The 24620-nt window shown below is 38.1% G+C and overlaps 1 protein-coding gene and 1 non-coding gene across 2 annotated transcripts in view; both read right to left on the reverse strand.

Moving 5' to 3' along the window:
* Positions 1–4096: 4096 nt before the first annotated feature.
* On the reverse strand, positions 4097–4309 carry LOC115935738 (small nucleolar RNA U3). The gene has a single exon (XR_004071348.1). It is a non-coding gene; the product is annotated as a small nucleolar RNA U3 (small nucleolar RNA).
* Positions 4310–18366: 14057 nt separating this feature from the next.
* Positions 18367–24620, reverse strand: part of POTEA (POTE ankyrin domain family member A) — a 61203-nt gene continuing 54949 nt past the window's right edge. The window contains exons 13-14 of the mRNA XM_055348053.2: positions 20923–21046; positions 18367–19140 (exon numbers count right to left, since the gene is read on the reverse strand). Of these exons, the coding sequence (XP_055204028.2) occupies positions 18772–19140; positions 20923–21046 (493 nt within the window). The 3' untranslated portion in view covers positions 18367–18771. The remainder of the gene's footprint in view (positions 19141–20922; positions 21047–24620) is intronic.

A 24620-nucleotide genomic window follows, 5' to 3' on the forward strand; every position in this document is an offset into this window, starting at 1 on the left:
TCCTGAGTCCATCCTTAAAGCTTTCATTATTAAAATTTCTGCATTCCATGACTTATCATAGAAAAGATAAAATGATCCAAGTTAAATATATATTGGTGTGGTGAATTCTAAATTACTAAAATAGCTTATGACCAATGTTTGGTTTGTCAAACTCATATTCCTGGAAGGACAATGAAAGCTTCAGATACAATCCACTACCTCATGGGCCATTTAAACATTTATAAAGGGATTTCATTGAATTATCATTTTCAGTGCATGTTTTCTGGTTGTATTAAAGCTTTCCCATGCAAGAGAGCTGATGTTATAACAGATTATTATGCCACAGTGTATTTTCACCAGGTAAAAAAAGCTTTTTTATGATTCACTGAGATCAACACCTCTTCATAATCTAGAGCCTATAGATTGGATCTTCTGAGAACATCAGAGAAAGATTGCCCTTGACATCCACACTACAGCAAAGCTTTGGAACCTTGAACTCTGGGTTCATAATCTTACAACTAAGAAAGGTCCCTCCACAGTCTTGAAACTGTACACCCACTATAACCCTTAAGGTAAAGCTAACCAGAAAAGTTTTTCCCCAGAAGATGGCAAACTTCATGTGAACAACGGATCAAGACTTCTCTACTAACATTAGATTCTGAATATTTTTTTCCCTTGCTTATGCCTTTATGAACAATAGATGTGAAAGGGGGGGTCTGCTGTGCACACTCATGGGATATACTTTTGTGATAGATTTTGTAGCCAGTCTTATACATATACAACTTTATAACTTGAAAGCTTGTTTGGAAGTTCTACCAGGGGAGTGCAGCTACTCGTATACCCTTGACCAAAGAATGGTCCTCCTCTAACAGAGATGGTCATCCTCTTGGACTGAGCATGCAGCTTCAGGAGGGATTCACATGGAGTGGTGAGGGAGGAAGGGAAAGTGTGCCTGGCCAGCCAGATCAGCCGAATCAACCCTGGAGATCAACTGAGTGACAGATGTCACAGCCAGATTACCCTCACATCTGGACAACCTTATTCTTTGATGGAAGATAGAGGCCAAATGTGAGAAATTTTAATGGTACGTATGTTGCCTCATAATCAGTCAGAAACAGAATATTTGTTCACTCCTCTTAACCTACATCATGGGTTTAAGAGAGCATTGGGAGGAGGCCTTCACTCTTCTAGAAGGGCATCATTTGTTAAGCCCTATTTTCTCCATGGTTTGAAGTACAAGAGGGAATGATTACAAATGTATCCCTAATGATAGGTGTTATAGCAGATTCTACTGTAAAGGCTAAAGTTACACAACAGACTTTATCTTGGGAAAGTTATGCTCAATAATATAATTGCTCTAGATTACTTACTGGCTAAACAGAGAAATTATCTGTGCAGCTGCTGGCATGTGTGGCCTACAGAGAAATACATCACACCAGGTATTATATAGATTTGTAGAGTTTTAATGAAGAGACTGCTTAGTTAATCGAGCAGACTCTTTAGCTCATTCTTTTGATTTTCGGTGGTTTGGTTTATGAGGACACTAAGTAAGGAACTACCCCAAAATCTTGTTATTATCTTTCTGATAGTAATAATAGTCTTCCTGGTACACTGTATTCTCTTTAAAATTTTGAATGTTTCCATGCAGCCATCTCTGGAATGTCAAATGATCTCTCTTCAACTGGAATGACAAGAGCTGAAACAAAATATGTGTGACCATGAGGACACTGTAACCTATAAATGGCATGCTGAGTCCAGAAACCCAAAGTGAAGGCAACTAAGAGTGGCACTCAGACCCTAAGTTTTGATCACAGTCTAAATCACCTAAGTGAGAACGTGACCAAAAGGGGAGAATTTTTAAACAAAGTTATGAGAGGCCATTTTTTTGGACTCAGCTCATGCATCAGGCCTCAACAGACCAGACCAAACCAAAACTGAGTCACTCATGACATAAACTAAGACTTTAAGGAAACACACAGATCCTAGAATGGACCAGGTTTTGTTTTTTTCTCATATAAAAAGGATGTTCCAGCATAAGGAGGTACCCTCTACTATAACCCTTACAAAAATAAAAATAAAATAAAATAATCCCAAGTCCTTGTTCCCACCTTACAAAACCAACTGTTCCCACCTTACAAAACCCACTTCCCAGTGGGTTTCAAGACAAAGTAAGTACATACTAATAGTGACATCAATGACCAAATTTTTGTCAGTCTCTCAAAATTGAGAAGATGACCAAAGTGGGAAATTGTTAAGTTTAACCTAAAGCTGCCTCCCTACAAATGTTAAGTTTGGCCTAAAGGTTTAGGCCAAAGATTTCCCTGTCCTTGAACTATAACAAGTAAACTTGTGAACAGACTGTAGCCTACATTTGTGCCAATCACTGAGATTTGGCTAATCAAATGTAGAAACCATGTTCAAATAAAGCAAACATTGAACTGTAACCAATCCAGGTGTTTCTGTACCTCATTTCAATCTTTTGTATATCACTTTCCTTTTTCTGTCCATAAACCTTCTTCCACCACACAGCTTCACTGAGTCTCTGAGTCTACTCTGGCTCAGGAGGCAGACCAATTTGCAAATTATTCATTGCTCAATATTCTTTGAAGTTTAATTTGGCTGAAGTTTTTCTTTTAACAACTTCTGTGTGTTGAGCTAGCATAATTTTGGTTTTAGTTACAAACTATAGTAATTAGCTATGTGAAACACAAACATTTTATTAAAACCATTTAAGTTAAGGAATTTAGACACTTCTGTTATTCCACAAAGTTTTTTGGTGTGTGGTCTTTTTAGTAATTTGTACTAGGATCGCTGATTTAAAACAGCTTTCTATATGTATCTGTAAAAATTTCATAACTTGGAGCACTCTACCCAGGAGGCTTTGTCACTTAAGTATCTTAATATCCTGTAAGTAATTCTTTTTTAATTTTATGGAGAGTAGGTAATTCTTTATAGTTAGGATGAATGGAAAGAACCCAGGAGGCAAAGTTTCTTATTTTGTCAGCTGTTTAGGCATGTGTGCCTGTCCTTTATTTGAAGGGGCTAAACTAATTTTATCTCTCACAACTGGCCCTTACAGTTCCACATGCTCAATTTTTCTACATGAGTGCCTGCACCTGTAAGAAAAGGTGTTTATATCGTTTTAGCAGTGGCACATTAGCAACAAAAATAGATTGGGCCCAGTGAGATTTAAAATAGTTTTAAATTTTGGAAATACCACGTAGAAAGAGAAAGGTAAGTTTTGTTGTTTTACCCAATTTTATAAGTTACATATAGAATTGGCATTTTTTTGGACAGTCTTGCTCTGTCACCCAGGCTGGAATGCAGTGGCAGGATCTCAGCTCTCTGCAACTTCCGCCTCCCAGGTTCAAGTGATCCTCCTCTCTATGCCCCCCAAGTATCTGGAGCTACACGCGTGTGCCACTGCGCCTAGCTAATTTTTGTATTTTTAGTAGAGACAGGGTTTTACCACATTGGACAGGCTGGTTTCGAACACCTGGCCTCAATTAGTCCACCTGCCTTGGCCTCCCAAAGTGCTGGGATTACAAATGTGAGCCACCGCACCTGGCCCAGAATTAAAAATGTTTAAACACAAAGGACATAAGCCCTGCCTAGCTCTGACAATGACAGAAAAAAAAACCCACAGGTAGCTAAACATTTAAATTATCTAGTTTTAAGGCATAGAACAAATTATATTAAAATAGAGGAAAATGATTTAGTATTTATGTCTTTGTATACAGGCCTAGCACAGTATCACATGAAAGTATATATATATATATATATATAGAGAGAGAGAGAGAGAGAGACAGGGTCTCACTTTGTCACCCAAGCTGGAGTGCAGTGGCACCGTCTCCACTCACTGCAGCCTCAACCTCCTGGGCTAAAGCAATCCTACCACCTTGGCCTCCCAAGTAGCTGGGACTACAGGTATATTCCAACACACCCAGCTACTTTAAATTTTTTGTAGAGATGGGGTTTTGCCATGTTGCCCACAGGCTGATCTTGAACTCCTGAGCTCAAGTGATCTGCTTGCCTTGGTCTCCCAAAGTGCTGGGATTAAAGGTGTGAACCACCATGCCCAGCCTGGATCTTTTTTTAAATTTTTTTAATTTAAAAAACCACTCTGACTGCATCCACTCCCTCTTACACTCCTAGAGGAAGTGATGCATTGCCATCAATGGCAAATGGTAGTTGCATCAAAGCAATGCCAAAAGCTGGCTTCCCGTTCAGGAGAGAATACTGCATCTCCTCGTGGTTTCTGGTGCTCAACACATTCAGAGAAACTTCTCTAGTAACAAACTATAGAAATGACCCATGAAAGTATAGCATTAGCAAGTTGTTTTGACTGTCATCTTCTCCCAGGTTTGAAGGTGGGGCTTTCATTAACTAGAATTTGGTGCCAGATATCAGCATTAATGTTTAAGATTCAGCAGGAGCCAGTGCTACCTTTTAGATGAGATAGAAGTACTCAGGAGTCAAAGCCCTGCAACTTAACAGCAAAAAGGTTAATTTACACTATTTGATAAAGACCATTTTCAATGGGGCTGGAGGAGTCTCTCAGCTGATGCCCAATCATCAGCCTGGAGAGGGTGATACTGGAGTTCATGACTTAACTGGAAGCTGTAAGAAGATTTTATGACCTTGCAGTGGTTAATTTTTATAGTTTTGATAAGCCGCCCGCTATAAGTCTAAGTCAGAGACTTTATTCAGTATTTGATATTTGAGGCTGTTTGTCAAAAGATATTAGAAATCTCAAAATGTTTGATTACAACAGAATCATGGGCCATTATAAAATAATAGTTCTTCATTTAACCAGAGTGAAATGAAAAGATCTTAACAGCAATATAGGAAGTTACATGGATGTAAGGCCCTTAACCCTGTTAAAGTTTAGTTTTGTAATAATTTTTAAAAACTAATTAAAACAACACAGGAATTATCTTAAAGTGTTTGTTGATTAGTTAACAATAAAAGAAAAAAGTAACCTTCTTCAGCGACTGTTTTTCCTTTATGGGAAGCCTATTTGGACAACCTGACAGTCAAACCTGATGAAAAGAAAATGTGAACTAGTCAGATACAGAAAGAGTATGCCCAGTGTAACATGCAAACACTATATCATAGAAGTCTTGAGCAGAATATGTGACTCTTAGCCACAGCATGGGAAGTTGCCTAATTATACTGAACACTTTGGACATATGTTGGACTGAAAAAAACAATACCCCAAAATGAAACCTTCAGAAGCACCCTCAGATATAAAACTTTTTATTTGGCTTTCTCCTGTCCTTGTGTTCCTCAGTTCCAGTTTCCCTCAAGCCTGGCCATAGAAACTAGAATCTTCATTTTCCAGGTGGGTCCTAGAATCTGTAACTTTTTGTTCAGAGCCAGCCATAAAACTTTTAAAGTATTAATCTAATTTTTTCTTCAAATTTCTGTCTAAGAACTGGCCATAAAGAACTTATCTGACCTTCCTTGTTGTACTATAGGTTATAGGTGCCCCATAGCTAAAAGGAAGAAATGCTAACTCAGAAAGGTTTAGAAGAATCTAGACAGACAGGCCTTCTTGGATATTCCCTCAAAGTCCACTAGAACTACATTATAAACTTTCTTTCAAGCATATTGTTTACAAGGCTGTCCATACTTTGTTGAAACTAAACAATGAAAAATAGACAGTTTCTCCTATATATTGGGACTCTATTTTGAAAACTTTCATGAATATATTCCGAAACAAATCTGCCTGTCCTCTCTTTAATCAATTGGTCTTTTCTGAGTTGATTTTTAAGCTAACCTTCAGAGGGCTCAAGGCCCATAAACATATTAAGAAAAGCCAACAGTGTAGAATTAACTTATACTGGAGGAAAACATTGCCTTACAAAAAAAAAAAACTTTTCAAGATAAAACATTTCATCATCAGGCCATAACAACAGATTTAGAATTGGAGGAAGGAAAAAAAATGCTACTGGAGTCAAGAAAAGTTGAAGAAGAGAGTTACTATCCCAGGTTTCTCAAAGGGAGAATAAGCTTAGCAAGCTGGAAGCAATGGGGTTCAGCAAAAATTAAACTTTTGAGATATTCATCTGAGAAACCTTTTAGAAACAGATTATAGAATTAAACATTGAAAAATCTTACAATTTCATTAACTTAATGCTTAAAAACATCTTGTGGTTCTAATCAATTTTTTTGTTTTCTTCTAGTGTATTTTAAAAATCAAAGCTTAATTTTTCAGAAAGGCTATTATGAATAATTTTCCTTCCATTCTAGCCAACTGAATCACACACAAAATTCTTAAAAGAATTTTCTTTTTTTTTTTTTTTTTTTTTTTTTGAGACGGAGTCTGGCTCTGTCGCCCAGGCTGGAGTGCAGTGGCGCAATCTCAGCTCACTGCAAGCTCCGCCTCCCAGGTTCACGCCATTCTCCTGCCTCAGCCTCCCGAGTAGCTGGGACTACAGGCGCCCGCAAGAATTTTCTTTTTAATGAAGCGTATTATTACACAGACCAATTATAACATGCTTAGACTTTCTGTTTTGTCCTAAACATCCTCTTTCTTAAATAACCAGCCATTTTGTTTTAGGATAAAAATCTACCATACAAGATTCTTTTTTATACAAAATTGTTTTCCTTGTAATCATTCCTTTTTTTTTTTTTTTTTTTTTTGAGATAGAGTCTTACACTGTCACCTGAGCTGGAGTGCAACGGTGCAATCTCGGCTCACTGAAACCTCCACCTTCTGGGTTCATGTGATTCTCCTGCCTCAGCCTCCCAAGTTGCTGGGATTACAGGTGCACACCACCACACTCAGCTAATTTTTGTATTTTTAGTGGAGACGAGATTTCATTATGTTGGACAGACTGGTCTCAAACTCCTGATCTTGTCTGCCCACCTTGGCCTCCCAAAGTGCTGTGATTACAGGCATAAGCCACCGTGCCCAGCATCTTTGTGGTATTTCTTACTGAATGTATCTCTTTATAATCTCTTTATAACTTTCTTTCAATCTCTCTGTCACTTACTGGTTCCCTTTACATTGTTTCATAAGGAATCCTTCAATAATCTTTGAATTGGACAACAATTATTTTCATTTTGTTTCTTATCATTTCTTTATTTCATTTTTATTTCTCACAATTTTTCTTTTTTCATCAGAATAAAACTTATTTTGGCACACTTTATATGTAAAATCACATATTAACTAAAATTTTGATTTTTGGTAATAAATTTTTTGTGAAAACCTAAGAAGTAAGAAATCTTTATTGTCACATCAGCATTTTATAGATGAGGACTATCTTATAATTATTTTGAAAATGTTTCCAATAATATAGTTTAAAAATTGATAATGATCCAGACATCTAATATCTATTATTTGATTTAATATAATGTTAAGATTTAACTTATATGACAAGTTCATTTACAAGCTTTTATTCTATTACATTTACCTAACTTATTATTAATAGTTTTTTTTACTGATAACTCTGGATTGAGCTGTTTTCATTAAATCAACAATATTAAATATTTATCCAAAATTGCATGAACAAAAATTATTGTTTGGGGCTGGGTTTATAGTTTGTAACTTTGTGGCAAATTTTGACATGTTATAGTAGCTAGAAGATATAAAATAAAACCACTTGACCAGAAAATAAAAAAAAGAAAAAAACCACTGGACCAATACATCTAAACAATAATGTATGCTAACAATTGTGAAGACATCTTGAAGTTTCTTTTTAACCAAAACTTGAAAAAGTATTTGGGAATAAGTTTCTAATTTCTAATTTCTGATACAATATTTAAGAACTTTTTAAAAAGCCAATTAGAGCCTTTTCACATATTTTTGGTATTCAAACATTACATACATAATTCATATAAATATTTAGACATATAGACACACAGAAGTAGATCTTAGGGATTCAAAAGATTTTTCATTTGCCAGTTTTTCCTCTCCACTTTAGAACATTCATCTTTTGATTACTTATTCCCTACTGTAAACAGTTATTAGTGAGGCAATTCTAAATTTGCATTTTTAAAGAGATGACTCATGTGAAACAAGATGGAGGATTTATATTTTACTAAAGCCAAAAAAAAAAAAAATGGTGTAAAAGTTCAGTTAAGATGGCCAGGGAAAGCAGACACCCTTAAATGTGATTTCCTTGAAGATTTTTAAAAATTGGCTTACTGGCTTTAGGCTGGAACCTTTTAAGAAACAGGGCCAAGGAAGCATGCAGCTTCTAGGGCCTAACATGAAGGCATAGCTGTAAGGCAGAACAGATATCCAAAAATCAAGTATTTGATTTTTACGTAAAATCCTCAGGCCCTGAAAAGAGGAAAACATTATGGGATGAGACAATGCCATGTTTTTAACATGCATTTCACTACATTTCCCCTGAGGTTGGTAGCCAAGAAAAGCCAATTAGCCCATTCAATAATCAGCTCATATCCCATGGTAGTCTCACTATTCAGTGGAGCATTGGGATGTTTCCATACCTTCCAGGCATCCAAAGGCATACAAATATCTCTTCCGATAGCCAGCCCTAAAAATATATCTCCTACCTAGCTATTACACACACCAAGGTCAAAAACTTTCTCATTATGCAAAGTGATTTTTAAAACCCTCAAAAGTCATTAAGATCCAGTAATGCAATTTAAAAAGTGAGCAGTTTAAGGGCTGCAAAAAAACTTGTCTGTTTACAACTCTTGGGATTTGATCAACAAAATCTGTGATTTCAGTGATTTGGAGAAAAAGAAGTCTGATGCCCTTTCTGTTTTAAGCAATCCCCAGTTATCAGAAATTATTTTACATCTTTTATGTGGGCATCAAGGGTGGCAAGAGAAAAAAGGGACAGGCATAAGTAAAATAAAGAGACAGAATTCAGTTGACTGAGAACAAAAACAAATATTCCTCAAAAAACAAGATCCGAAGAGAGAAAGGCCTTTTAGATACACACAAACACAAAAAATTTTATAGGTTAAAAATACAATGTATAAACATATTTCTAACATATATATGTACATTTATGTTTATATATAAATATGTCATATATTTATATATTTCTGACATATATGTAATTATAAATATAAATTTACATATATATCAAAGTTGCTTTTAATTAAGCTTTTAATCATGGAGCTCTTAGAAAAAACTTTTGAATCTCTTACTAACACACCATAACTCAGACAAACTGCTGTTATTTTTAAAGTAACACAAATACCAAACCAGAAAGCACTAGACAGGAACCAAACTCAAGTTGCTGTAGTGAATACGGTAGAATCTTAGCATTGGGTAGCCACCACTGCTCCTTCAGTTTGCCCATGGCTAACAAAAGGTGGCCTTGTTATATAGACGAAAACTCTTAGGTTAAAAAAAAAAAATGTTTTACAACATCATTTTTGCTAACTGGAACTTTTTTTTTTTTTTTTTTTTTTTGCAGCTACAAAAGATTTGGCCAATTCAGATGCCTTGTTCCCCACAATTTGGAACTTTCCTTTGGATTTGACCAAGTCAGGAAGAGACGACCATACTTGATGGGAGAAAAGTAAAACAACAACAATAAAACACCAAACATAAACAAACAAGAACATTTAAGCAAAACAAACAAATGCACAATCCATATGATTAGTGACTGTTCTAACGGTAAGGAGAAATAAAAACCAGCTGATTGGTAATCTTAACTTTTAGTCATTAAGGAAAATTTTTAAGACAAAATTCTAATTCAGCGACTTACTTGGAAATATGGCTCAGGCTGATGATGGCTCTCTACCATCTTACAAGAAGGAAAAATCTCACACTCACCCTCCCTGTCAGAAGCACGCTAAAACTCAAGAAAGGATGTGCCAGTTCTCCATCATCATGGAAGCAGGAAAACATGCCTTCTTATTGGAAATGAGTAAAACTTCAGAAAAAAAGTCGTACAGCAAAATCAACCTTGGATCTCAACCAAATTTTGGAAGATTAAGGACTCTCTGGAGGGGAGAAACTCCCCAACCTCAGCAAATTATCCTATTGTTTCCAGCAATACAGATAGCTCAGGTTGGCTAGGCGCGGTGGCTCATGCCTGTAATCCCAGCACTTTGGAAGGCCAAGGCGGGCAGTTCCTTTGAGGTGAGAAGACCAGCCTGGCCAACATGGTGAAACCCAGTCTCTAACTGTAATTGTGTTCCTTTTGCCTCAGATAGCTCCTTTTGTAGTACACAAACCATATTTTCCATTTGTTCAATTTCTACTGTAAGTTGCTCATAGTGGCTATTTTCATCCACACATACATAAAACAAATATGCACTGAGTTCCTACCATGGGGAACACAGTCTACTGAGTTCTGCAGATAAAACAAACAGTAACTCTGCTCTTGTTGAGCTGTGAGTGTAGTGAAGAACAAATACAAAGAAGTGAAATTACAACTTCAGATAGACACTGCAAGAAAACAGTTCTATGATCACACAGGATTTGATCTATACTGGGCTCCGGAAGATTTCCCTGGGGAAGAGATGGCTACATTGAGAAATGAAGGGTGAGAAGGAAGCTGTTAAGTAAAGGGGATAGAAAAGCATTCTAGCTAGTCTATGTCATGTGCTGAAGCTCTGCTGCAGTTTGTTTCTGGCCATGATGGAGCAGCAGATACTGACTTACCTTCTCACCTGAAACAAAAACAAAAAAGACAAAATACATAATACCACAATTTTCAAGAACAAGGATTTCAGGTAATGAAGACAATGATCCCTGTAAGATAGGAAACAAGTGAAATAAGCCTTACAAACACCCCAGCCCCCTGACTTGACAAAGTTTCCAGGCCATGACAATGGAAGAAAAAAAAACTGAGGTAGGGTCTACCAAAAACTGAGGTAGAGCCCACCAGATTCCCTGAGTTTGAACAATGAAGCCGAGAGTCTCAAAAAACCAAGGCAGACAGAAATCACAGAATACTTGAAAGGAGACAGCAGTAAAGGTAAAGAACACTGGAGATCCGCAAAAACACCCTCTTGGGTATTTATTTAGCAGAATAATGAACAGTATATTTGTCCTAGGAAACTACTTGAGACCAGGGGGAAAAAATCCTTAAAAAATTGTAAGAAACAGTGCCTGTTGCTCACAATGTACCAGGAAGAGTGTCCATTCCTCTGAATGATACTGAAAAAACTCAAGACTTCACAGGGCAAAGAATAAAGTTATCAGAAACACCGTGATTCAGGAGTGGAAAATTAGACCAAATCATAAAGCAAGACCAGAAAGATCAAGTTGTTTATAAGTCAACTGTGTCCCCAAATAAATCTCAAGTAGAGGCATGGAAGATATTTTTTGAAAGAAAATTACACTAGTAGGAATTCAAATTAAAATGTCAGGACTGGGCCAGATATGGTGGCTCATGCCCGTAATCCCAGCATTTTGGGAGGCTGAGGCAGGTGAATCACTTGAGGTCAGGAGTTTAAGACCAGCCTGGCCAACACAGTGAAACCCCATCTCTACTAAAAATACAAAGAAATTAGCTGGGCATCATGGCAGGCACCTGTAACCCCAGCTACTCGGGAGGCTGAGGCAGGAGAAGGAATGGCTTGAACCTGGGAGGCAGAGGTTGCAGTGAGAGGTGATCAAGTCATTGCACTCCAGCCTGGGCAATGGAGTCAGACTTTGTTTCAAAAAACAAACAAAAAAAAACAAAGTCATGACTGAAAACGACACTGGGTGGAAGCAAATACTGACTAGATACCAAGAAAGAGAAGATTCATAAATTCGAGACATCAGAGAATTATGCGAAAACTTTAAGCAATAATATACGTGTCCCCAAAGAGGGAGGAAGAGACAATGACAAAACATAAAGAGAAAATGAACAGAAACTTTCTAAACTTAATGAAAAGTATAATTCCACAAATCCAGGAAGAATCTGGCTGGGAGAGAGGAAATGAAAGTAGTGATGAATAGTAATTCTGATTTTCTTATGCCATATGTGATATGATATAATATTGTCTGAAAGTGAACTGTGATAAGTTAAAATCATACAGTACAAATTGTAATGCAACCACGAAGATAGCAAAAAAAAAAAATTAGAGCCAATAAGCCAAAAAATGAGAGATAAAACTAAACCATAAAAGTTACATAACTAATTGAAAGGAAACCAGAAAGAGAAGGAACAAAGAATAGCTGGGACTAATGAAAATCAAACAGCATGATGACAGATAAACTTAACTATTAATATATCAATAATCACATTATAAATGAAACGGGCCTAACAACCTAAATTAAAACACAGATTGTCAAACTATGTAGAAAGCAAGATCCTACTCCATGCTACCTATAAGAAACACACTTTAAATGTAAAGACACAAATTAGTTAAAAGGAAGAAAAATATATCCCATAATAACCAGCCCTAAAAATACATCTCCTACTTAGCTATTACACACTCCAAGGTCAAAAACTTTCTCACTGTGCAAAGTGATTCTTGAAACCCTCAAAAGCCATTAAGGGCCGGGTGCGGTGGCTCACGCCTGTAATCCCAGCACTTTGGGAGCCCGAGGCGGGCAGATCACGAGGTCAGGAGATCGAGACCATCCTGGCTAACACGGCGAAACCCCGCCTCTACTAAAAATACAAAAAATTAGCCGTGCACGGTGGTGGGCACCTGTAGTCCCAGCTACTCGGGAGGCTAAGGCAGGAGAATGGCGTAAACCCGGGAGGTGGAGCTTGCAGTGAGCCAAGATAGGCCACTGCAGTCCGCCTGAGTGAAAGAGCAAGACTCCGTCTCAAAAAAAAAAAAAAAAGAAAAAAGCCATTAAGATCCAGTAATGCAATTTAAAAAGTGAGCAGTTTAAGAGCTGCAAAAAAACTTGTCTGTTTACAACTATTGGGATTTTAGAAACTAAAACAGTGATTCCTTGCAAAAAGAAGTCTGGTGCCCTTTCTGTTTTAAGCAATCCCCAGTTATCAGAAATTACTTTACATCTTTTATGTGGGCATTAAGGGTAGCAAGAAAAAGAAAGGACAGACATACGTAAAATGGAGAGATAGAATTCAGTTGACTGAGAACAAAATCAAATGTTTCTCAAAAAAACAATATCCAAAAAGAGAAAGGCCTTTTAGATTCACACAAATACAAAAAATAAATATAACAAATTATAAACATATTTCTAACATAAATATGTGTATTTATATGTTTATATATAAATGTCATATATTTATATATTTTTGACATATATGTAATTATACTTAAATATAATTTTACATATATATGATATCTGCTTTTAATGAAGCTTTTTATCATGGAGCTCTTAAAAAAAATCATTTGAATCTCTTACTACAGCCTCATAGCTAGGACAAACTGCTGGTATTTTAAAAGTAACACAAATACCAAACCAGAAAGAACTAGACTTAGGAAACAAACTCAGGTTGCTGTAGTAAACATTGTTTGGGCAGAATCTTAGCACTGGGTGGCCACCACTGCTTCTTCAATTTGCTCTTGGCTGGCAAAAGATGGCCTGGTTATGTACATGAAACCTCTTTAAAAAAAAATTTTTTTTTAATTTTTTCTGTTTTATAAAGATTATTTCTAACTGGATTTTTTTTTTTTTTTTTTTTTGCGGCTACAGGAGTTTTGGCCTATTCAGATGCCTTGTTCCCCACAATTTGGAACATTCCTTTGGATTTGACCAAGTCAGGAAGAGATGATCATACTTGATGGGAGAAAAGTAAAACAACAACAATAAACCCCAAACATATACAAACAAAAACCGTTAAGCAAAACAAACAAATGCACAATTCATATGATTACTGGCTGTTCTAATGGCAAGGAGAAATTAAAACCAGCTGGTTGGTAATCTTAACTTTTAGTCATTAAGGAAAATTTTTAAGACAAAACTCTACTTCAGCTACTTACCTGGAAAAAGTCTCAGGCTGATGATCACTCTCTATCATCTTAGAAGCAGGAAAAAACTCACACTCACCTTCCCTGCAAGTTGAAACTTAAGAAAGGAGGTGCCTGCTCTCCATCATCATGGAAGCAGGAAAACTTGCATTTCTTGTTGGAAATAAGTAAAACTTCAGAAACGGAGTTGTACAGTAAAATCAACCTTAGATCTCAACCAAATTTTGGAAGATCAGGGACTCTCTGGAGGGGAGAAACTTCTCAACCTCAGCAAATTATCCTATTGGTTTCAGCAATAAAGATAGCTCAGATTGGCCGGGCACAATGGCCCATGCCTGTAATCCCAGCACTTTGGGAGGACAAGGTGGGTGGTTCATTTGAGGTCAGGAGTTCAAGACCAGTCTGCCCAACATGGTGAAACCCGGTCTCTATTAAAACTATAAAAATTAGCCGAGTGTGGTGGCATGCACCTGTAATTCCAGCTACATGGGAGGCTGATGAAGGAGAATCGCTTGAGCCTGGGAGGCGGAGGTTGCAGTGAGCAGAGATCATGCCACCACACTCCAGCCTGGGCAACAGAGTGAGACTCCTTCTCAAAAGTAAAAACAAACAACAACAACAAAAAAAGACAGCCCAGGTTGGTATCAACCAATAATGAGATTTATCAAAGGTCAGGGCCACCTTTGTAATGTCCTTCTCTGTCTTGATAAATCTTTATTGGTATAAAGTCTGTTTTGTCAGAAACTAGATTGCAACACCTGCTTTTTTCTGTTTTCCATTTGTTTGAAAGATTTTTCTCCATTCCTTTATTTTGAGCCTGTGTGTGGCACTGCATGTGAGATGGGTCTCTTGAAGACAGCATACTCAAACGGGTCTTGGTTTTTTATCCACCTTGCCCCCCTGTGTCTTTCAGTTGTAGCATTTAGCCCATTTACATTTAAGTTTAGTAATGATATATGTGGATTTGATCCTGTCATCATGCTGTTAGCTGGTTATTTTGCAGATTTGTGTATGTGGTTGCTTTTTAGCATCACTGGTCTGTGCACTTCAGTGGGTTTTGTAGTGGCTGGTAATGGTCTTTTCTTTCCATATTTAGCGCTTCCTTCAGGAGCTCTTGTAAGGCAGATCTGGTGGTAATTAACTCCCTCAGCATTTGCTTGTCTGAAAAGAATCTTATTTCTCCCCCACTTATGACACTTAGTTTAGCTGGACATGAAATTCTGGATTGGAATTTCTTTTCTTTAAGAAGTTGAATATCTCTTCTGGCTTGTAAGTTTTCAGCTGAGAGGTCCACTGTTTGTCTGATGGGATTCCCTTTGTAGGTGACCTCACCTTTTTTCCTAGCTGCCTTTAACATTTTTTCTTTCATTTTGACCTTGGATGACTTTCTCGTGGCATATCTAACTGAGGTTCTCTGGATTTCCTTAATTTGAATGTTGGCCTGTCTGGCTAGGTTGGGGACATTCTCATGAATGACATTCTGAAATATGTTTTCCAAATTGGTTCCATTCTCCTCATCTCTTTCAGGTACACTAATCAGTCATAGATTTGGTCACTTTACATAATCCCATATTTCTCAGAGGTTTTGTTAATTCTTTTTCATTCGTTTTCCCCCGTTCTTGTCTCCCTGTTTTATTTCAGAAAGCCAGTTTTCAAGCTCTGAGATTCTTTCCTCTGCTTGGTCTATTCTGCTAGGTGGTCTTGCACATGAGATGGGGCTGGTCTAACCTCAGCACTCCTTAGTCAGCTTGCCTCTCCCAGGGCCCCAGCCTGGCCACACCTGCTTACAGGGCACTCTCGGGTGCCCACACACACTACAAGAATTTTCATAATGCAATCACACATAATCACCATGTGATTTCATTATGAAAATTCTTCTAGTGTGCTTTTCAGCTCTATCAGGTCGGTTATGTTCTTCTTTATACTGGCTATTTTGTCTGTTAGCTCCTGCAATGTTTTGCAGTGATTTTTAGCTTCCTTGCATTGGATTACAACATACTTCTCTCACTCAGTGAACTTTGTTCCTACTCATATTCTGAATTCTACTTGTATCATTTCAGACATCTTAGCCTCAGCCCAGTTCCAAACACTTGCTGGAGAGTTGATGCAGTCATTTGGAGGAAAGAAGACACGCTGACTTTTTGAGTTTTCAGTGTTCTTGCACAGATTCTTTCCCATCTTTATGGGCTTATCCACCTTCAACCTTTGCGGTTGCTGACCTTTGGACAGAGTACTTTTCTTTTATCACATTTGATGACCTTGAGGGTTTGATTGTGGTGTAAGGTGGATTCAGCCAACTGGCTTTGTTTCTGGAGGATTTTAGGGAGCCAATGTTCAGCTCCCAATTCCTGGACTGTGTGCTTTAACTCTGAGGAAATTGTACTGTGCCCCAACTTTGTTCTCTGGCTCCTCGAGGTTTGGGGTCCACTGCACTGAGGGGACCAAAGTGCAGCAACTGCAGCAGAGTGCTAGCGGATGCAAAAGTGCCTGCTTCCCTGTGGGCATTCACCCAGTGGTGGAGGCAAGACAGCTAGGGTGGGGACCAGGGGGCCCCTGCTGACTGTGTGTGCTGTTGCACTGGAGATAGTGTTGGTTTGGGGTGGGGTGCTGGCCAGCATGGGTCTAGGTGCCTTCTCTGTGCCCCCCAAGCAACAGTGGTCCCTCAGGATATAAGAGAGTCCCTTTTCCTCTCTGCAGCATTAGCTCAAGGGTGAGGTGCTGGTGGGGGTGGGGGATTTTTGGCTCTGTGCCTGCCAGGGCTCCATCTTCAATGGCAGTTGGTGTGGGTTGGGGTGTGTGATGCACTCCCATGTGCTGGTAGGGCAAGTACAGCAAAACCCACCCATGTAAACACACACCAGCAAAGGGATGTAGGAAGTTTGCATATAAAGAGCTGCAGTATGGAGAGGCAACATGCAGGCTGGTCCATGCCTGTAGGGGCCACCTTGCTGCAACCCTCCATTGGTCAGACATGGTCCACTGGCACAGAAGCTATGGTGTGAGCACCCGAGAGTGCCCTGTAAGCAGGTGTGGCCAGGCTGGGGCCCTGGGAGAGGCAAGCAGACTAAGGAGTTCTGAGGTCAGACCAGCCCCATCTCATGTGCAAGACTTCCCAGCAGAGATCAGGTCTCAGAGGAGAACTCTCTCAAAACTAAAGCCCCAACACAGCACAGCTGCTCTACAAAAATGTGGCCAGACTTCTTTTTTAAGCAAGTCCCCTTTTTTTAAGAGGGGAACTCTCAGACCTGATCTCTGCTGGGCAATCTTGCACATAAGATGTGGCTGGTCTGACCTCAGCACTCCTAAAGTACTGGGGTAAAGTGTCTCATAAGAGCAAATGGTGCCTAGAGAGATAGCTGTCCCTGCCCTTTGGGCTCCACATCAGCTGGTTTGCTGCTCTACCACTTGGCTTTTCTCCTAGGAGCTCCACCCCAGAGAGATGTGAGTTAGCAATCACTTAGTGCGATCAGCCCAGGATGGAGTGTCTGTGCTGTGGGCCCAAGCCAGCGTTCCCTGTCGGGTGATGAGCAGTGGAGAGTGTGTGGGACCCATGGGAGATGGACTGGCTTGCTCACTGGGTCAACTGCAACTTGTTGGACATGTCAATATAGCACTTAAAGTCTTTGCTCCCTTGATATTCCAAGGGTAGCAAGGACAGTTCCACTGCAGAGGCAGTGGCATAGAGGATTTCAGTTGCTCCTGGAAGCTCTGTCCAGGGAATTGCTGAGTTGCTACTGGCTTGGTAGCTCCAGTGGGGTGCTGGCTAGAGACCCAGGATGGGAATACCTGCCCATCAAGAAGATATGGAAACTGGCACCCACGTAACAGTCTGGCCACTTTTCCGTAGGGGGGCTGTGGTATGCTGGGGGTCCACTCCAGTCCCTAATTGCCTCATATTTTCCAGTGCCTGAAGGTATCACCAATGAAGGCTGTGAAAAGGCAAAGATGATAGCCTGCCCCTTCCTCTGGGAGTGCTGTACCACTGAGGTACAAACTTGTTGCCAATCTGAACACACCTGTAGGAGGTGGCTGGAGGCAAGTGGAAAAAAGTCTTGCCTAATCAGGAGGAACAAGAACAGGGACTTGCTTAAAATGTAGGTCTGGCCACTTTTTGGTAGAGCAGCTGTGCTATGCTGGGGGTTCACTTCAGCTCCTCATCACCTCAGACACTCTGAAGCCCTAAGGCTGAAATGGCTGAGTTGCCCAAACAGCAAAGATGACAATCTGGTCCTCCCCCTGGGAGCTCTGACTCAAGAAGGCCTGAAACCTCTGTCAGCCAGAGAACAGCACTGAAGGTAGCCAGAGACCCTGGTTGAAAGACTCCACCCAGTGATAACAAATGTGGTCGGGGACTGACTTAAAAAAGAGTCTGGTCACATTTTCATAGGGCAGCTGTGCTGTGCTGAGGTACCACTTCCACCCCTGGTCAGCTTGGGCTCTCCAAAGTCTGCAGGCCTGAATGGCTAGTCACCCAAACAGCAAAGGTGGTGACCCACCCCTCTCTCTGGGTGCTCTGTCCCAGGGGTGATTTAAATCTCTGTTGGCCAGGGAACACTGGTGGGGGTAGCTGGAGGCCTCAGCTGGGAGGTCCTTTCCAGTGAGGAGAAACAGGATCAGGGGCCTGCTTACAGAAGCAGTCTGGCCATGATTTGATAAAGCAGCTGTGCTGTGCTGCAGGATCTCTTCTTCCCCTGGTCAGTTTGTACTCTCCAAAGCCTGCAGGCTGGAATGACTAAGTTGCCCAAAAAGGAAAGATGGTGGCCTGCCCCGTCTTTCCTCTCAGAGTTTATCTTGTGTGATGGACCTTAATTTTCTGGCTGTTAATTTTACTGTTAGCATTAGAGTTGCTCAGAAAGAATCTCACTGTTATCTTTTAGGTTAGATATATGAGAATTCATTGTCTCCTGTAAATAAACCTGTTCATGTCTTGTTCTCTGGAAAGAAGTCTCTTTCTGCTATCTGACTTCAGTCACAATCATGTAGAGCAGTAGCCAGTCTAAAATGACATGATTGAATTTCCATTTCCAGTGTTTCATTGTTGTGTCTTACATTCTGCAGTTCAGAACTGAGCATTTTATTCTCAGTTGTCAAAATGCTAAGCTGTCCACTGTACTGAACTACTGCTGTTGCTAATGCTTCCTCATTCAACTGTATAGCCTTTAGAAGATTATCATTCTTTTCTTTCACACTTTTAATGTCCTCCAGGTATTTCTTTTCCCTTAGCTGGTTCTGATGTTTTATTGTGTCTAGTTCTATTCTTAGCATGGCAATTTCTTCCTGCATCATGCTATTTTCATGCAAGAGTTCTTTTTCTTCCTTATGGCTAAGAGAAATCTGAGTAAACAAAGGGAAATTTTAGTTAGCACTCAATAGAGGGACATATCATAATTTCTTCTGAAATTAAAGAGTAACCTGTATGTTTGTATAATGAAAGAATTCCCATAGTGGATATTTACCTAAAAACAAGTTGGACAAAACTTCAAACCTAATAGAGTGTAAATTCCACAAATTTAAATATTTATTTAAAATTATGAAAATTAAATCACTGGAGGATTTTTAAGAAACTCAGAACTGTAAATGCATTTCTCTGAATTACAAAAACCCCAGAGGCATAAAATATAAGATTAATACATTTGACTATATTTTTTAAACTGGGTTTACACTCTGATATCTCACCTATAAACCATACCATCGTAGGAGCCTTAGCTATACATATGTTAGGGCAGAAGCAATTTCTCAAAATTCTTTAAGTTACTTTTTCTGAAGAATGTTTTATCAATATTCTACTTTTCTAATATTTTATAGTCAGTTATGAGAATTACATTTATTCATAACTGTTAAATCTAAACATTGTACCCTTCCACATTGTACACATCTGCATCTAAGCATTGCACCTCTATGTACGACACTGAACTCATTTAAGATCACAATTCTTAAAAGAAGTTAAAAATATATATATGCAGCTGATCACAGTGGCTATAACACCTATAATACCAGCACTTTGGGAGGCCAAGGCAGGCAGATCACAAGGTCAGGAGTTTGAGACCAGCCTGGCCAACATAGTGAAACCCTGTCTCTACTAAAAACACAAAAAATTAGCCAGGTATGGTGTTGTGCACCTGTAATCCAAGCTACTTGGGAGTCTGAGGCAGGAGAATCGAGTGAACCAGGGAGGCAAAGGTTGCGGTGAGTCGAGACTGTGCCATTGCACTCCAGCCCAGGCAACAGTGCGAGACTCCGTCTCAAAAATATATACATATTTTTGAATATATACATATATATTCAAATATACACATATGTATATATGCAAGATGCAGGATTTCCTGCAGGTCTTCTGATGCTACTTCTAGTGATCCTCCACAAAATCACAGTTACTTCTGTGGTGTAAATATATAAATATAAAAGAAGCCTTTTATTTCAAAATATGAATGGTAGCATACAACTTATAGAGCTTTTCTTAGAAATCATGAGACTATTTGCCATTGCAATAACTTATTTCTTCTTTATAATGTTTGAAACAGTAATAAGTGTGAAATAGAGAAAAATATACTGAACTCTTTCTCTGGGAACAAAATACTTATCAATAAATTATCACAATGTATATCATGCATGTCATTGTTTTCAAAGCTCTTTGCATTGAAATGAGAAACTACCTGGAGCAAACTGTTACTGTCCTCAAAAGTAAGGATAATGATATCCACAATATGGCCTCTGACCCAGCTATACATTTCCTACTTTCTTAGCAGTGAAAATAATAAACTGACTTCTCTATTAATATTTTTAAATGATGAACTAATGTCCAAAAACTGGAAAATCTGTTGTTAGCAAAACTTATTTTTGATATTGGAAAGATCATCAATTCTTATGAAAAATATCAAATGCTTCTTTGGATTTAGGCCATTGTGAATGTCACTACTCAGCTGTTGCAGGCAAATGGAGTTGAATTAAGAACATGGCTTTATCCTATATGTACATATATAGACACATGATAAAGGATATATACATATATACATATATATGTGATTTAAAAATCCTTTATGCTTTCTGAAATATATAGTTGTTTTTTTAATATATGCATTTTATATAAAAGCATTTAAAAATGACTAAAGAAAATACCTCAAAATTCATTTTTTTTTCGGCCACTTCTATCTGCTTCTGTTTAGTAGTCAGAATCTCATCTTGTAATATTCTAGCATTCTGTTCCTTGGAAAGTTGCTTCTGGGTATCATTTTGTTCCTCACTAGAAGAAATTTTAATTTTCATGAGATACTGGAGGTATCCCCAAAATGATTTACAGGCCAAGGTGGCATCATCAGATATCATTCACACAATGTATATCTGCAGATTAATCCAAGAAAAGGCAAAGGGGTCTCACATCTGTTAAGCCAGCTGTCCCCAACCATGTTGGCACCAGAGACTGGTTTTGTGGAAGGTAATTTTTCCACAGACCTGAGGTGGGGGGATGCTTCCAGGATTATTCAAGCACATTACATTTATTCTGCACTTTATTTCTACTATTATTAATAATGAAATAATTCTATAACTCACCATAATGTAGAATCAGTGGGGGCCCTGAGCTTGTTTTCCTGCTACTGTATGGTCTCATCTGGGGGTGACAGGAGACGGTGACAGATCATAAGGCATTAGATTCTCATAAGGAGTGAACAACTTAGATCCCCTGCATGAGCAACTTACAACAGGGTTCAGGTCACACTCCTATAACAATCTAGTGCCACCACTGATCTGACAGGAGGAGGAGCTCAGGTAGTAATGTGAGTGATGGAGAGGGACTGCAAACAAATGAAGCTTCACTTGCACACCTGCCACTAACCTCCTGCTGTGTGGCCCAGTTTCTAACAGGCCAGGGACTGGTACTGGTCCTTGGCCTGGGGATTGGGAACCCCTGTGTTAACCCATAATTTTCATGTTTATTTTTTGGAAACATTTTTAACTTATATTCTTGATTCCTATGTATTTTACAAGCAACTTAGACATTCTTTTGAACAAGACAGGGTCTAATATTTTGTTTTTAATATATATTATATGTTTTTATTATACATATAATATATTACATGTTTTTATTATACATATATGTATTTAACATATATTATAACAAAATTAATTCAAGGTGAATTAATTTTATCTGTTTATGAGACAAAGATGTGAAATAAACTAATCGTGAATCACTTTCCATTTTACTTTTATTTCATGCATATTAAGAATAAAACTGGGAAGTCCCAGGCAGAGCAATTGGGCAAGAGAAATAAAGGGCATCCAAATTTAAAAGAGGAAGTCAAACTATCTCTTCACCAAAGATATGATCTTATACCTAGAAAACCCCAAAGACTTACAAAGCACTCCTAGATTTGATAAATGAATTCAGTAAAGTCTCAGAGGTTACAAAATAAATGAATACCAATCAGTGGCACAACTATACACCAAATATAACCAAGCTGAGAGTCATATCAAGAACCCAATCTCTTTTACAATGGCTGCAAAAGTGTAAAATACCTAGGAATATACTTAATGAAGGAGGTGAGTGATCTATATAAGGATAACTGGAAAACACTACTGAAGAAAATAATAGATGACACAGACAAATGAAAATACATCCTATGTTCATGGACTGAAAGAATTGATATTGTGAAAAATGACCATAGTACCCAAAGCAGTCTACAGATTTGATACAATTCCTATGAAAGTACCAATGTCATTCTTCACAGAATTATAAAAAAAGTTGACATTTATGTAGAACCACAAAAGAGCCTGAATAACAACAGACATACCAAGCAAAAGGAACAAACATGTTGGCATCGCATTACCTGACTTCAAATTATACTCTAAAGCCACAGTAACAAAAACAGCACCATACTGGTATAAAAGTAGATACATAGATCAATGAAACAGAATAGACAATTCAGAAATAAAGCCACTTACAACCAAATGATCTCTGAGAAAGGATACAAAAACATACACTGGAGAAAGTACACATTATTCAATAAATGGTGCTAGGAAAAAAAGATAGCCACATGTAGAAGAATGAAACTGGATCTCTATCTCTTATCATATACAAAAATTAATTCAAGATGGATTAAAGGCCTAAAACTAAGACCTGAAAACATTGACCTAGGTGAAGAATTTATGATGAGGACCCTAAAAGCAAGTGCAACAAAAATGAAAATAAATAAATAAGACCCAATTAAACTAAAAAGCTTCAGCTTCAGCACCGCAAATTGATAATCATAAGAGTAAACCAACAACCTATAGAATGGGAAAAATATTTGCAAATTATGAATCTGTCAAAGGACTAATATCCATAACCTACAAGAAACTCAAACAGATGAGCAGGAAAAATACAAATGATTCCATTAAAAAGTGTGCACATGACATGAATAGACATTTCTCAAAAGAGGATGAGCAAATGCTGAACAAGCATATAAAAACATGCTAAATATCACTAATCATCAGGGAAATGTAAAATAAAACAACAATGAGATATCACCTCACTGCAGCCATAATGGCCACTATTAAAAATCAAAAGACAACAGACGTTGGTGTGGATGTGGTGAAAAGAGAACAGTTATACACTGCTGACGGGAATGCAAGTTAGTACAAAATCTGTGGAGACTCTCAAAGAACTAAAAGTAGATCCTACCATTGTATCCAGCATTCTTATTTCTGGATATCTACAAAAGAAATCATACTCTCAAAAAAACACCTTCATACGTATGTTTGCTGCAGCACAATTACAACATGAAAACATATGGAATCAACCAGTGTCCATTGACTGATGAATGGAATAAAGAAAATGTGATATATATACACATATATGTGTGTGAGTCCATATATCTATGTGTGTATATATATACATATATACATACATCTACATATACATACATGTATATATACGTATATATATACACATATATATATACACACACACACACACCACAGAATACTACTCAGCCATAAAGAAGAATGAAATAATGTTTTTTCCAGCAAATTGGATGGAGCTAGAGGCCATTATTCTAAGTGAAGTAACTCAGGAATGGAACCACAAATACCACATGTTCTCATTTATAAGTGGGAGCTATGCTAGGGTATGTAAAGGCAGGTAGAGTGGTATAATGACATTGGAGACTCAGAAGAAGGAAGGGGAGAAGAAAAGTGAGCAATAAAACTACCTAGTGGGTTATGGGTACACTAAAATCCCAGACTTCACCACTATAAAACTGATCCATGTAACCAAAAACCACTTGTACCCCTAAAGCTATTGAAATAAAAATAAATCAATTTAAACAGAGTTAAAAAAAGAATAAAACTGTATAAAGTTTTTAAAAAGTATTCTGGTTTGAGACAAATGGCCATTTCATGCTCTGTTGGTTGAACTGTAAATTAATACAAATATTCTTTTTTTAATTTTAATTTTAATTTCCAGAGTACATGGGCAGAATGTGCAGGCTTGTTACATAGGTAAACATGTGCCACAGTGGTTTGCTGCACCTATCAACCCATCACCTAGGTATTAAGCTCAGCATGCATTAAATACAAATATTCTTGAGGACAATTTAGAAATATTGATCCAAGGCCTTTTTGAAAAAGTTTCTATATTTTAACCAAAAAATTCTATATTGAAGACTTTATACAAAGTAAATAATTAGAAATGCAGAAAATGATTTATATAAAAGATATTCTGGGCTGGGCGTGCTGGCTCACTCCTGTAATCCCAATGTTTTGAGAGGCCAAGGCAGGAGGACTGTTGGAGGTCAGGAGTTGGAGATCAGACTGGGCAAGATAGTGAGACCTTGTCTCAA

This window comes from Gorilla gorilla, chromosome 7 (genome assembly GCF_029281585.2).
Source record: "Gorilla gorilla gorilla isolate KB3781 chromosome 7, NHGRI_mGorGor1-v2.1_pri, whole genome shotgun sequence".
NCBI lineage: Eukaryota > Metazoa > Chordata > Mammalia > Primates > Hominidae > Gorilla > Gorilla gorilla.